Here is a 14834-nt window from a genome sequence, read left to right as displayed (position 1 = left end):
TCGTCAAATGAAGTGGTGGAATGTCTCAAATACTAAACTTAAGGTCACATCACACATTTACATTTGGTGTAATTTACCACATCTGCTTTTTATAATAATAACCATCAATTTACATAAAGTATCCCCTGTATGTGTTGAGAAAATTCTTAAGTTATATAAACTATTCAAAAAGCCTATTTGATCAGCTGGAATATGCATCGTTACATGCACATTAATGCTAATATTAATCCTCATATTTAATGTTTAAACACCAACAGGGAACATGTACATTGTGCTCGTAATACTTACACACTTCATAGAGTGCTGTTTTCTTTACTTCAGTAAATGATCTGAACACTTCTCCCTCCACTGTTGAAATGTGATTCTCCTTCTCTTTAGTCGGTAGTTCTGGTGCGGGTCTGCCCAGCAGGTGGCGCCCTGCGGCGCACATCAGCTGCCTCAGCTCCTTCCGCGCTCACACCCACCGCTGTGCAGGAGTCCGTCTGTTGGCAGCTCTCCTCCCCGTTATACGTTACAGGCACTGCTGCATGGACTTAGTCGATACCTTCTAATATACATTTTCTGGCTGCGCATACATTTTATGTAAAGCTTCTTTTTTTTTTAACAATATGGAAAAAGAGCGAAGATCCTCCAAGCAGTACGGCTCTTTGGAGAACACGCAGGTGGAAGGAGCGACGGAGAAATCAAGTGAGTTTTGAGCAGCTTTCGGAGACAGAAGGTGGTCTGTGTCCATTGCATCACAACTTTCATCAGAGAGAAGGAATCCTCGCAGTCAGTGAGCGGTGAAGTTGTCTGTCAGCAGGGTTTTACATCAGTAGACCTGTGAACCATGTGTGTTGTGGAGGTGAAGGTTTTTCAGTTTTTTAAATTAACCCTCAATGGTGTGATGCTTGTTCTCTAAGAGCCTTCTTCCGCAAAGAGAAAACTCTTCCAGTTTTTATCTTTTGTCAAATTTAAAGATAAAGAAGGAAAAAAAGTAACCTGGTCTGTAATTCCCAAATGTAATTGATAGATAATGATAAAAAGGAATAAATAGTCAAAAATATATGTCATAATTTCCTCACAATCAAATAGCTTGTTTTGTCCAATAGTCCAAAATAGATACAGATATTCCGTTTAGTCACATTAAATGAAAATACACTTGTTATTATCCTATTTGGAAGCTGGAACACGATAATTAACTCAAACGATTAATTGATTCTCAATATAGTGACAGATTATTTTTCTGACAATCAACAAATCAGTTAATTTTATCTCGTTTTATCTTTAATTTAAATTGATTTCTAGAGCTTGAGAGTCAAAAATTCAAACGAAATTCAACATTATGAAGAATAACGATCCAGTAATTAATAAAAAATGTATTTATCTACTTGTTTTGTTTTTCCTTGTACTTATAGTCCTTATAATTATGAACATATTTCATATTTTTATTCCAGGAAAATTCCTAGTAAAATGTCAGGAAATTACAGTTAATGGGTGGATTGTGAGAAAAGACACAAACATTGTGGTGGTTTTGCCACTTTATGTGTTGTTTTGTGTCTTATTGTAGTAGTTTCGTGTTTTTTTGTGGTCATTTTGAGTCTCTTCCTGGTTGGTTTGTGTCTCTTCCAGTGACATGTTGTAGGTGAAGGCCAGTGGGGCCCCTGTGCCCGGTTGGCCAATTTAGAAATCCATCTCTGAAAATGGAGACACCTTGATGAGATGAGATTTTATTTGTGTTCCTCGGGGCTCAGTCCTCGGTTCTCTGTTATTCCTCTGTGTGCAGCAGAACACGCACAGGCGCACATTCATTTTATTTTATTGCTTTCTATTATTGACTAAATTCCCAGAGCCTGTCAGAGGGTTTGGGGCAAAAACGGAACACATGCCGGCAACTCATGTATGCGCGCGCATGCGTGTGGTGAATAAAGTTGGTTTGGAGAGGTTGAGCGTTATCCCCAGTGATCCTGTGTGTGTGTTGTGTGTGATTATTATGTCTTTTCACACAAGGTCAGGTAATTAAAAGCCGATCCGAGCTCTCTGCTGGATGACTCATTGCTCTCGGTGAGGAGTGGGAGGCTGCAGGGGGAGGCAGTGCAGCTATTCAGTGATGCTTGAAGAATTACTGGGTGAGGGTGTGTGTGTGTGGGGGGGAGTATCCACAGAGCTGTGATCAGATCATAGCAGGATGGTGAATTTGAGCCAGGGCACTTTAAATGTTTAAAGCTGAACTAGGATCATTGCAGGGTTTACTGTCTCAACAATGTGCTTTTGGTGTGTGCCTCTGGATGTTTGCTTTAAGATTTCCTCCGTGAGTTTCCAGAGTCTCTCGGGAACCTTGGCAACCGAGACAGGTGGTTTATTGGACATAATGAATGCAATAAATTACTCCAATTTAGAAATTTCCCACTTGAGGCGCAACGGAAAGATGGACAGTTACACTATAGGATTCAATTTATTTTTAATCTTCACTTTTCTCAGAATTACTCAGAACCTTCAAAGCATTGTGCTCACAAAGTAAAACTGTATTTGGTGAAAACAATTTAAAGCAATAGCTTTGGGCGATAGGATCATTGGCTTTCTTGCAGAGGGACAGACGAGAGCATCGATACCATGAAGCTAAATATGAAGCTACATTTATTTTTGTGTCTGAAAACAATATGGAAAAAGAGAAGAAAATATAATATGAAGTAGCTGGCTAGCTTAGCTTACCACAAAGACTGAAAACAGCTAATCTGGCTCCCTCCAAAGGTAAACAAACAAAGTAAAATGTGTTATTTTGCCAGTCAGACTAGCTTTTTCATCTTGTTTCGAATGTTTATGCTAAGCTAAGCTAGCCGGCTGCTAGCTGCATTAATCTTCTCTAACTCTCAGCGTGAAAGCAAATAAGCGTATATCCCAAAAATGTTGAGCTATTGCTTTGAATCGTAAAACCATGTTCAATAACTCAGTGTATGGCCTACTACTGTGCTTCTCTGTCGGTTCGGTTAGAGTCTGTGCGGACGCTGCTGGTGGAACTGAGAAACAAACCCACCCTTTTCACATGCAACATTTAACTTGTCATTGCAGCAAAAACACAGCTGTAACTAATCTCCTTAATGATGGCTCAGTTCCTTTAAGTGTTCCAGTGAGTAACGCCAGTGGAAGGAATTGCCAGCCTCAATTTCAAATGAATTTCACAATCAATTTGAGGCTTGTAGTTTACAGAATGTGCTTCCTTTATGGTGCTTGTGTCACTTGTTTGATGACGGCAGTCAGTCACACACACACACACACACACACACACACACACACAAGACTGTACAAACTCTCAATGCCATGATCAGATCAAATAATGGTGTTTTGGTCTTGCCTGTCTTCCAGCAGAGGATGTCATTTCAATGGCTGACTCCACAATTACGACCGAGGACATTGAAGGAGAGCTATGCAAAATTGAGCGGATAAGAGACATCCTGGTCCGGAGGGAATCGGAGCTGAGATACATGTAAGACCTGCTTCTTCAATTGCACCATTTTAGTCTGAATAAAACCATATATGAGGGTTTAAAAAAAAAAAAGATAATACGTGCTTCTCCTTTATCATGTGATCATGTTCCACTCCACCGACACATAGAGTAAAGCTCTCTGCTGTACAGGGATCTGAATACTCCAAGATACTGTCAGCATCCTCTCAGGAATACGAGATGATGCACCGTGACTGTCAGCAACAAACACTGGGAGCAGCCATGTGCATGATGGCAAAGTGTGTGAAGAAAACAGCAGTGCTATTTGAGGTCTTAGCAGACTATACCAGCACACACACACACACACACACACAGTCAGGTTTTTTTCTGATCTAAAAAGATGCCCTTTGCTCCTTTCCCTCTCATCCTTTCCTTTAATTATTCCACGCTTTTTCTATCGAGGCCGTCCTCATTATTTTGACACACGAGGATGGAGGTGGTGGAGTGGGGACTGAGAACAGCGACCAGCACTGCGTAATGTGACCATATGATGAATCAGATAAACGGAGGATAACTTTTGCTCGGGGGGGGTTTTGTTTTAATGCCTTCAAAATGACTAGTCCGATAAGTGTTGGTGGTTCATTATCATGTTCTCACTTTCATCCGCATCTGTTGGTCCACCACTTGGGATCCAGACTGATGTGACTAATAATTTGCAAATGCTAACCTACCTACACACTACACTACACCTGCCAAACATAAACGTGTTAGCATTGTCACATAGCTGCTAGCATGGCTGATGACTCTTGTGCTGAATTCAAATGGAATCAGCGACAGTAGACGGCAAACCGGGTAACCGACTTTGTAAGGTCAGATGTTGTATGTGCTAAAAGTAAAAAAACAAAAAGGTATGCTATTTGGAACGCAGCTATAGTATGTTTTTTTTACTGAACAAATTGTACAAAAACATGTACAATTTCACAAGTTGTCAATAAGAAACAGCAAAATACATTCAAACTAACATGCCACGGGAGCAACCGCAGAAGATATGAAAAAGGGAACTCCAAGGCACTAATTGTGTAATTCATTGATCACAAAGTATTGCATGCTGAGGAAGTATGTCCCAATTAAATGCGTACTGCATTCAACAGTATGTACTTTGTTAGGAGAAGCTGCAGTATGTACTAGGAAAGTAACAAGAGAAAGTATGTGATTTGTAACGCAGCTTCTATTTGACCGTCCTGCTCTCGTTTTATTACTGAAATCATTTAGTCTGACTGTGACATAAACAAGAAAACTCCAATGCAAATACATATTGAAAAAATAACACTCCCGGCAGCATATGATTCATCCTGATATATCCTGCTGAAGTACACCAAAGTGAAGCCTGTTTTATTAAACCAACAGCTCAGAGTACATATTGCTCTCACAGTCATTTCCCTCTTTTTGACATCACTGTAACACACACACACACACACACACATTTAGAGACACACACCGGTGTGACCGGCCCCTGATGTTTTGAAATCTGCTTCAGAGTCAGACGGTGAAATGAGATCTGATAATGTCAGGTGTGATTCATTCACAGAGGGCAGCGTGGTGGTGTTGTTGTTAATGAACTCACGGACCTCGCTGTCATCTCAGTCCAGTGTTTTTCTGTTTGATAAGCTCCTACAATTTCACACTGATGTTTGTTTGTATAGTTAGGAACGAAATTGGGTTGCTGCGGTTATACAATCCATTCTGTGTTTGTTGTTTTTTTACACCTGCTTTCCTGCAAATATCTATTCATGATTTGTTTGTTTTCTGCTCAGGATGGACGACATCCAGCTCTGCAAAGAAATCACAAGACTGAAGACGGAGCTGCAGATACTTGTCTCTATTCCAGGTATATTAAAAAAAGCAGTCACATTTTATTTAATGAGCACGCATTTCACTTATGATGTGCCGCATATGGTTTTTATTTGCTTTATTATCTTTGAAAAATATAGAAAATGTTTTTCTGACCAGCAATCCCTTCTGTGATGAGGAGTGGAGGGAATCCAACACATCCTCAGAATGGGCTGGTCGTGAATAAAAATAATGACTTCACCTCAAAGACATAGAGACTTCAAAGAACAATGATCCCCTTTTCCACTTGAATTTGTATTAAATCATTTGTATAACTATATAATTTATGATACAAAACGTTCTGTTATGTGAAACCTTTTATGGTGCCATCTTGGAAAAGAGATTTTGAACCTGAATGGGAAATGTTCCAGGAAAAACAAAGAGGAAATAAAAAATAAAGGTTTGGTGTGGCAGCTAAAGAGATAAGAAGAGAAGTGGTTATACACCTATAAAATACTGTAAAGTGCTTTTGCTATATGAGATTTAGCCATGCTAGCTGCGTAGCTCTAGGGCTAGCAATGTTGGTCTGCTGTGAACCGATAACACTCAATCTTTACAATGCTAACACGCTAAACTAAGGCGGCTCACACGGTAAAAGTGTTATACATGCTAAACATTAGCATGTTAGCATTGTCACTGGGTGAGCATGTTAGCTTGCCGAGTTTAGCATTGAGCTGTGCATAGATAACGCATTACAAGCTCCGCCAAAGTTTAGAAATGGGACACACTTCCTGTCTCCCCAGTGGTCGTGGTCACAGCGTCCTTGTTCGGAAGTGTTGTGTGGATGTGTTTTGCTTTTGCTAACATTAGATATCTACATAGCTTACAGACATATTTAGCAGTACAGCATTTTGTTAGCTAGGGCGTTGCCAGATCTCACTAGAGTGTGTCGCTGAGACAGAGAAAGGTCTCAAACAAAGTTTATTTTCTCCTGATTTATCCTTCTGGAAAATGCAATTTCAGTGTCAAAATAATTCGAAAGATATGTAGCTTGTGAAAAATGGCTCCAATGGTTACTTTGGTGACTATGTGTTACTGTATTATTCTGTTATATGACCTTGTTTACTTACTGCGTGACTGCTTTTTATTTATTGTAGTTTCATTCGCTTGGTGAGCAAAAGACACATTTCCACCCTGGTGGGCAATAATAATCTGTTCTATTCCAGTTTATTCAGTTATATTCTATTCTAGTTTATCATTTTGACACTTGTTGCTGTATTTTACGTAAGGCTTGTCTTGTGACTGTTGAACAGACGATGACAAGTCCAAGGAGGACAGGGAGAGGGAGGAAGAGCTGCTGCAGCAGATCAACAAGCTGGTGGAGACCAGAGACTTCCTCGTGGATGATGTGGAGTTCGAGAGGCTGAGGTGAGGTTATCAAATCAATCGAGTGAAAAGACTCGGTGATGTTCCTCTCATGCCCAGCAGACATTACAGTGCTGTCTGTTTGCGACACAATGTGCAAACTGACATTATACATACTACATACATTATATACTATTTGCCCCATCTCAGATTATTGATCCAGCTTTTCTTCTAAAGCTTTGTCTCTTTGTGTTCTGTGCATTCCCTCTATATATGTATTTGTTTGTGGTGCTACCACTGATAAGCAGGCAGTCGTTGATGTGAAAGAATATCTTTGAGTGACATTTTGATTGGTCTCAGAAGGATTGCGCGGATGTGAGAGGACATCTCCCTTCATTATTCAATGTTGTAAATAGATTGAGGACAGCATTGTGTGCACATGCAGCTGTGAATCCACTCCATGCACAGTAGATTCAAATCATCTCCTGAGGATTTGTCCGTCCCGCCTGTCGCCTTGGTTTCTGTCAAATGCAGCTCAGTGACATTTAACATGATTAACAAAAAACCTCAGAACCACATACTTGACAAGTAAAAAGAAACAGGGACATGTTCTCCTCCACAGGGAACAGGAGGAGGACAGAGAAATGGCCGCCTTCTTACAGTCCAAATTTCCCAAGACATTGGCTGCAAAAGGTGAGTCTGACCAAAGAGGCCGACATGTGCTTCCAATTAGAAGTCATCTTTGACTCCTGTGTGTAAACGGATAAAGTTATTTGTTGCAAACACCTTTTTTCTGGAAGTTCAGTTGTAATCCTTGCACCAGCTGTGAGGCTCAACCAAGGATGTCTGATCCAAACACAGAGCAGAACCGCTCCGCTTCAACCCCGGATCCTCATCATACTATATCGCTCTGCTAGCTAAAACGAGCAAACAGTCGAGCGTTTCTTTTATACATTCAGTTCACAAGATAGATATTTCATTGCTGAAGTTAAATACATTGAATCGCTGTTGCTGAAAAACATGCTGACCATAAATAAGTGTCAAAACGGAGAATTTGATTCCATGAAAATGTGAAAGGACAAGTTTGGCATTTTGAGAAATTAGCTTATTCTGCATGCTAAAGCTACGGTTAGCATAGCTTAGCATAAAGACTAGAGAGGGGAAACGGCTCTAGCCGGGCTCTGTCCGAAGGTAACAAAATCCATCTAACAGCGCCTCTGAAAACCTACTAATCCACATGTTATATCTACAGTGGGTTATGTGCCAGACTATTTCTCTAATTGGTCCAGATGCAGAGCAACCAGTGGAGTGGCTGCTGGTCCATGTTTGTCGGATTACATTAGAGCCAGGCTAACTGTTTCCCCCTGTTTCCTGTCTTTGTGCTAAGCTAAGCTAACCAGCTGCTGACGATATAGCTCCATATCCAGCGTACGTATATGAGAGTGGCATCTAACCTTCTGCAAGAAAGTAAAGAAGCATATTCCCCAAAATGTCAAACCTTTCAGTTAAGGAATATAACTTTAAGTGAAGGTGTGGAGGATGAGAGTTTACCGTCACGTCTTCCTTTTCAATCAGGTGCTTTGCAAGATCAAACAGTGGCGTCCAAAGCCCAGCAGACAACAGCTCCATTTTTCACTAAAACTGGACTGACACTTCTGAAAGACTGCTGCGGCTTCACCTGCTCCGTCATGTAACACCGTCCAGACGAAAACAGAGGTGTGTGTGTGTGTGTATGTGTGTGTGTGTGTGTGTGTGTGTGTGTGTGTGTGTGTGTGTGTGTGTGTGTGTGAGCCTCCCCAGTGCTTTCATGTGTATATTGTATGTCTGCCCTGCTAAGAAAGATGATCTGCATTAATCCTCATGTGCATACAATGTAAGAGATGCGTATTATTCTTATTATGTATTATGTGACTTGCTACTGTGATTCTCTGCGTTTGTATGTGTTGCAGGAGGGAAGCTTCCTGGCTCATAGATATTATAATGCTTTTTGTCCAATTAAGGTAATTAGATATTATTATGGCTGCTCTGACTGTGTGTTTGTGATGTATTCGATGCAGTAAGAGTAGACCACTACACTTGCTTTAGTATTGTAGCAGACTATTATAATGTCATTGTTGGGACTGCAGCTAGTGATTACTTTCATCATTGATTCATACTTTTATTTCATAATTCGGGTAATTGTTTGGTCTATAAAGTGCTACAGTTAGCAGTAGCAGTACATTAGAGAAGAGATATGTGTAGATAGAGCTGAACAGTAACGCAGCAGACCACAACTTAAACCAAAGTCTTTATCTGAATCGGATGTAATTAGTCATTAAGTAATGTGTCTTACAGTCTGTTTTGTAAGAAAAGATTTTCACATTCTGAACAAAAAGAAATAAATAAATGTGAATATGTATTTTGTGTGACATATATTTGCAATGTTGTTAAAACAAAGACTTTTAATGCAACAACACAATATATGCTATCTTCATAATGTTGCACAAAGTGATTATTAGAATTTTTGAATGGTTATTCAAGATGTGATCTTCGGGGGGGTGTTCAGAAAGAAGCGGAAGCCAGGACTTAAATACCCGACCCACTCCAAAGAGCACCCTGCCACCATCGTGTGTGTTACTGCCATGACAACGGGACGAGGTGTGTGTGTGTGTGTGTGTGTGTGTGTGTGTGTGTGTGTGTGTGTGTGTGTGTGTGTGTGTGTGTGTGTGAGAGATGGTGGTTGGGGGTTATTATTGATCACACTGGTGAGGAGAAAACCAGATGCTTTCAGTTCCGCACAACTTACCTCAGCTGCCCGCCTCCACCTCTCATACACAGACAATAACACACACTGCAGCGACAGGTGAGTCACACAGTGGACTTAGAGAGGCAGCCCAACACACACACACACACACACTGTCTTTGATTTGTCTTATAGAGTATTTAGTCAAAAGAATACTCCATTTTAGTAGATATTATAGTCACAATTGGTATGCATGTTCTTCCTGTTTCCTTAATATTCCCTTTCACCTCATGGAAGCGATACATTCACGTTGAATAACGCACATGGTCTGTTACTATTGTCCATATAGCTCTCTCCCCGCAGTGATGTGATCTGTTTGACGGTGCCGTCCCTCTGGCAGTTGATAAAGGCCGTCACAGCTGGCTGCAGATTAACAGACCTGCAACACTCTCCGCTGTATTTAATTTGCAGGCTGAGAAGACTAATCAGGGGGAGCCACACACTGTGAATGTAGACAAGTTACTGCCAACCCACTCTAATTGGATGCTTGTGGAAAAAGCTGCTTGTTCTTGTGGGCAGCGTTGGCTGAGACTTTGAAAAGTCCCTGGAAAAGGCGATAACATGCTCCGCCAATTAAAGACTTTTTTTTCTCTCTCTTTTTTTACAGCTTTGACCCTTGACTTTTTCTGAAAGCGTTTAATGATTCCAGGCTCAGTCTCTGAGCATGAACATGATGGTGCTGTACATGTATGTTATAGGAGCTGCATAGCTCTCCAGCAGTCTGCAGGGAAAGTAAAGGAGAGATCTTTGTGTGAGTTCATGTCAGCCACATGGGAGCTTTGAGAGGGAGCAAAAAATAGGGAGCGATAAAAGGTTGAGGGGGGGATGGAGAGGGGAAAGGTTTTTCACACATCTGATACATTTCACTCTGAGGAGATCTGATTTCTCAAATATTACTTTTCTGCCAGCAGTGTAATATATGCTAAATGTCTTATCATACGGTTGCATTGACAGTTTGATTCAATTCAAGCCAAAAGATATTTGAAACCCAAGAACCCTTATACCAATATCTGTCACATGACCAGGGACTATTGGATATTTTGGAGAATTAGAAATTTGCAGAAATTGGATATTGAGGCTGAAACTTGCTGTAAATAACTCAAACCCCCCCCCCAAAACAAAAGTACATATCGAAAACGTATGTTTGGAATTTTAAAGTTAAATATTCAGCATGTGTCTCAGCTAAGGACTACGGTTCAGTTGGTTCAATTTGTGCAGAAGAAATAAGACCAGCTTGTGAATTGCACAGAATCAGTTTATGTTTCCAGTTGATATTTATCAAATTGACAGTGATGATGCGATGTCTGTGACATTTAAACCTATTGGATGAACACCACACCGACATTTATAGTTTTTTAAAGTTTTTAATTTAGGTGGCCTGTCTGTTCTGACGTTGGCACTGACAGCACTATGAATTGTGGCGTTTATGTAGCTCTAAAAAATGTAATCAATATAAACATCTGTATGATTCCCACTGAGAATGTAGAGTTGTAGTCTCTCACTGTGAACCCTGGAGAGACATAAATATGATTATTTCTGTCAGTTCGTTTGTGATTTCGTCAGTTTGGTCGCTTTATTTTGAAAGTATTCACAAGAAGTGACCATATGCTGCCTCCACATTAAGAGAATGTAACTCAAACAGCTTTCTCAAAACAGCTGTTACTGATAAGGATAACACATGGTTACAGGGTGTCCCTGTCGTTATTTATAATAATCACCCTAATAAAGACATATCGATATTACTACTAACACTGATATTACTGAATACACTGAGGTCAACAGATGTAGCGAAACCCCAGCAACCCCATACATTTACTTTCTCTCCTTCACAATCAATCTCCAGCAAACACCGTAAGAGCTAGAACAGATCAAACATAAATGAGCTTTTTAAATTACATTTTCTCACATACATACTTCTCAAAAAGCACATGTAAAGGCTGAAATCTGGCATTAGCTTAACATTATGGCATAGCAAGTTAGTCATTATTTAAACCAGCATCTAGTTACAAGGGCGTAGGTTTGGTCTCAGCATTGGTAGGGACGATTAATCGATTAATCGCATGGATTTTTGCGATTAATCTCGATTAATCGCATTGTTATGGCAAAGTTCAATAATGAATTCAAAAGTAGTGTATTACGCACTTTTATTTTAAAGTACTGCTATATGAACAAAAGTGCAATAACATTTGGTTCGCAAACACTTTATACAAATAAGGTGCTTTTTAACAGCAGTATTCTCTTTACACAGCAGTTATATTTCTTGCACTATCTGTGCTTAGTGTGCTGACTTTATGTGAAACGTTCCACTGCTGTGCAACATGAATAAAATGTTTCAGCACGTTTCATCTGAATGTCTGTCTTCTGTCTTCATGACAGTCAGAGCATGTGAATGCAGCTCTACTGTTCATCAATATAATGCTGTAACTCAGAGGTGATGATGGTTACCCAGCGATCAAAGAATAAACACTTTACGCACGATTTAGGTGTATTTTCCCTTTAACTCACGAGATGCAGGTAGCATGTTTTATACTTAATGGGAATATAATTCATACTTTGTTGGCATCTTATTCTGAAAACCGGATGTTCGTCTGAAGAAACCGGATGTTGTCTCACGTTAATCTTTCCGCTAACTTTCAAAGCCCTTCGCTCGCTCCCGATCTGCTCCTTTGCGTGACGTCACAAAGGCTCGAAACAGAACGATCCGTTGCGTCCGTTGCTTGCGTTCTGTTTCGAGCCTTTGTGACGTCACTAGATCGAGCCTTTGTGATGTCACTAGATCGAGCCTTTGTGATGTCACTAGATCGAGCCTTTGTGACCTTACGCAAGGGAGCAGATCGGGAGACGTTGACTCGTTATTGTTAGAAACCCTACAGCCCGAGTGTAGTGTTGTACTCACAGAGCTATACGTGACATCTTTACCGAGGAGTTTTTTTAAAAGCTGACTGCATTGACTCGTTATTGTTGGAAACCCTATAGCCAGATTTATAATGTATTCTGCTTTAAAAGGCAAATGTGATGAACCTGCGCCAGTTGCAACAGCACAGGAACAACTAAAGAAAATGTCAGTTCAGGTATTCGCGGAGGAGCTGGTTTCGCGGATATTCAAGAACCGAAATCCGAGCTGGACCACTGTAGACCGCAAGGCCTTCACTATGCGTCTGATTGAAAGAACGTGGATCGAAGTCCAGGATGTCAGTTTTAAACGCAAAACATTAAAAAAACTTGACAAGGCCATTTTCAAGTTCCTGTGTGAGAAGTGGGGCGGTTCAGAAAAGGTGCTGTTGTCCATGAAATTAGAGGAACGAGAACTTGGGAACTGCATTGCCTCCCGTGTCAAATATCACCTGACACGACCCACAAAGTGCAGCACCATCTGTAAGTTCTTCTCGTCTGTGGGCGAAGGCATCTCCAACATCTTCATATGTGGAAAGGAGGTTCAGGGAACAATCTCCATGGATAGACCAGAAACATCACAGACAGAGGAGATGCTGATGAACAGATGTGCTGTCAGCCCTCTCAGGGGAAGAAATAAGAACCAGGTGAAGTCCAGTCCGGACGAGATAAGGAGCTTTTCAGAGGAGAGGGAGATGGACAGATGTGCTGTCAGCCCTCTCAGGGGAAGAAATAAGAACCAGGTGAAGTCCAGTCCGGACCACACAGAGTTTCGGCAAGTCTTGGTCCATCATCGTTTCAACTCTAACCTCTGCCTTTTCAATCCAAGTGAAGAGCCTGAAATTAATCCAGGCATCACTCCCCCTCACGGAAGTCCAACTTGGGAAACAATCTCCATTATGAGTCCTCCTGAGTGGGAGAAGACGTAATTTCTTTTCTTTTTAACATTTATCTACATCTGATAACTTCTACTGTGATAGTAGAAGTTATCAGATGTTCTAATAATTGAATAACTTCTCCCGTCACGTAGGCAACATCCTCTTGAGCGTGGACTGTTATGAGTCCTCCTGAGTGGGAGAAGACGTAATTTCTTTTCTTTTTAACATTTATCTACATCTGATAACTTCTACTGTGATAGTAGAAGTTGTAGCGTATCCCTCCGAATGATGGTTCGACACTTAACTGATGATTGTGTAATTTATTGATTAATCAAACAAACAACAAACAACTTAAGAGCTTGTGCCTCTTCGGGGGGGTACTCATCCCGTACCGTTAGTATCTATTTCCAACCGTCTTTCTCCCGTCCGTTACTCTCTGTCCCACCGTCTTTCTCTCCGTCCGTTACTCTCTGTCCGTTACTCTCTCTCCAACCGTCTTTCTCTCCGTCCGTTACTCTCTGTCCGTTACTCTCTCTCCCACCGTCTTTCTCTCCGTCCGTTACTCTCTATCCGTTACTCTCTCTCCCACCTTCTTTCTCTCCGTCCGTTACTCTCTGTCCGTTACTCTCTCTCCTACCGTCTTTCTCTCCGTCCGTTACTCTCTGTCCGTTACATTTCCAACCGTCTTTCTCTCCGTCCGTTACTCTCTCCTTGCGCACACAATACCACTTCCGTCTATTACTCTCAGAGCTGCTTTCAAAATAAAAGCATTTCGTTTTAAAAACAATAAAGACATAAACTCAGAAAAACAGGCAAAACATGCAACGAAAAACAACAGATTGCTTGCCACACATGAATTTGGTTATTTACAGAAGTTATCAGATGTTCTAATAATCTAATAACTTCTACCGTAACGTAGGCAACATCCTCTTGAGCGTGGACTGTTATGAGTCCTCCTGAGTGGGAGAAGACGTAATTTCTTTTCTTTTTAACATTTATCTACATCTGATAACTTCTACTGTGATAGTAGAAGTTATCAGATGTTCTAATAATTTAATAACTTCTCCCGTCACGTAGGCAACATCCTCTTGAGCGTGGACTGTTATGAGTCCTCCTGAGTGGGAGAAGACGTAATTTCTTTTCTTTTTAACATTTATCTACATCTTATTTATTTATTTATTTTTTTAAATTTATTTTGATAACTTCTACTGTGATAGTAGAAGTTATCAGATGTTCTAATAATTTAATAACTTCTAATAATTTAATAACTTCTACCGTCACGTAGGCAACATCCTCTTGAGCGTGGAATGTTATGAGTCCTCCTGAGTGGGAGAAGACGTAATTTCTTTTCTTTTTCACATTTATCTTTTTAATATATTCTGTTCTTTACTGGGACTCTAACCCCTTCTCCGGAGAACTTAGACATTGGACTTTAACCCCCCTTTTAGTTACAAAGACTAAAGCATTCTAGTTACGACGACTAGAGCATTGTAGTTTGTACGATTTTGACTCTAATAACTGATTCAATAATAAATAAATAAACACATAAATAAATAATAATTGTGCTTATCTCACTTGTCATTTGCCATAAGTGCAGTAAATCATCCTTTCAGAGTAAAATTCTGCTATTTCAGGGAATTTCACTTTTATATATTTTAAATACAAA

The 14834-nt window shown here is 40.4% G+C and overlaps 1 protein-coding gene across 1 annotated transcript; it reads left to right on the top strand.

Moving 5' to 3' along the window:
• Positions 1-608: 608 nt before the first annotated feature.
• LOC306709137 (bMERB domain-containing protein 1) lies at positions 609-8310 on the top strand (the record flags this gene model as incomplete). The annotated part of the gene is made up of 6 exons (XM_079177181.1): positions 609-687; positions 3343-3463; positions 5236-5309; positions 6565-6679; positions 7239-7309; positions 8192-8310. The coding sequence occupies 6 exons, from the start codon at positions 609-611 to the stop codon at positions 8308-8310; spliced, it is 579 nt and encodes a 192-aa protein (XP_079033307.1).
• Positions 8311-14834: the final 6524 nt, after the last annotated feature.

This window comes from Pholis gunnellus (assembly GCF_910591455.1).
Source record: "Pholis gunnellus genome assembly, chromosome: 17".
Classification (NCBI taxonomy): Eukaryota; Metazoa; Chordata; class Actinopteri; order Perciformes; family Pholidae; genus Pholis; species Pholis gunnellus.
This window is presented reverse-complemented; position numbering and strand designations above follow the sequence as displayed.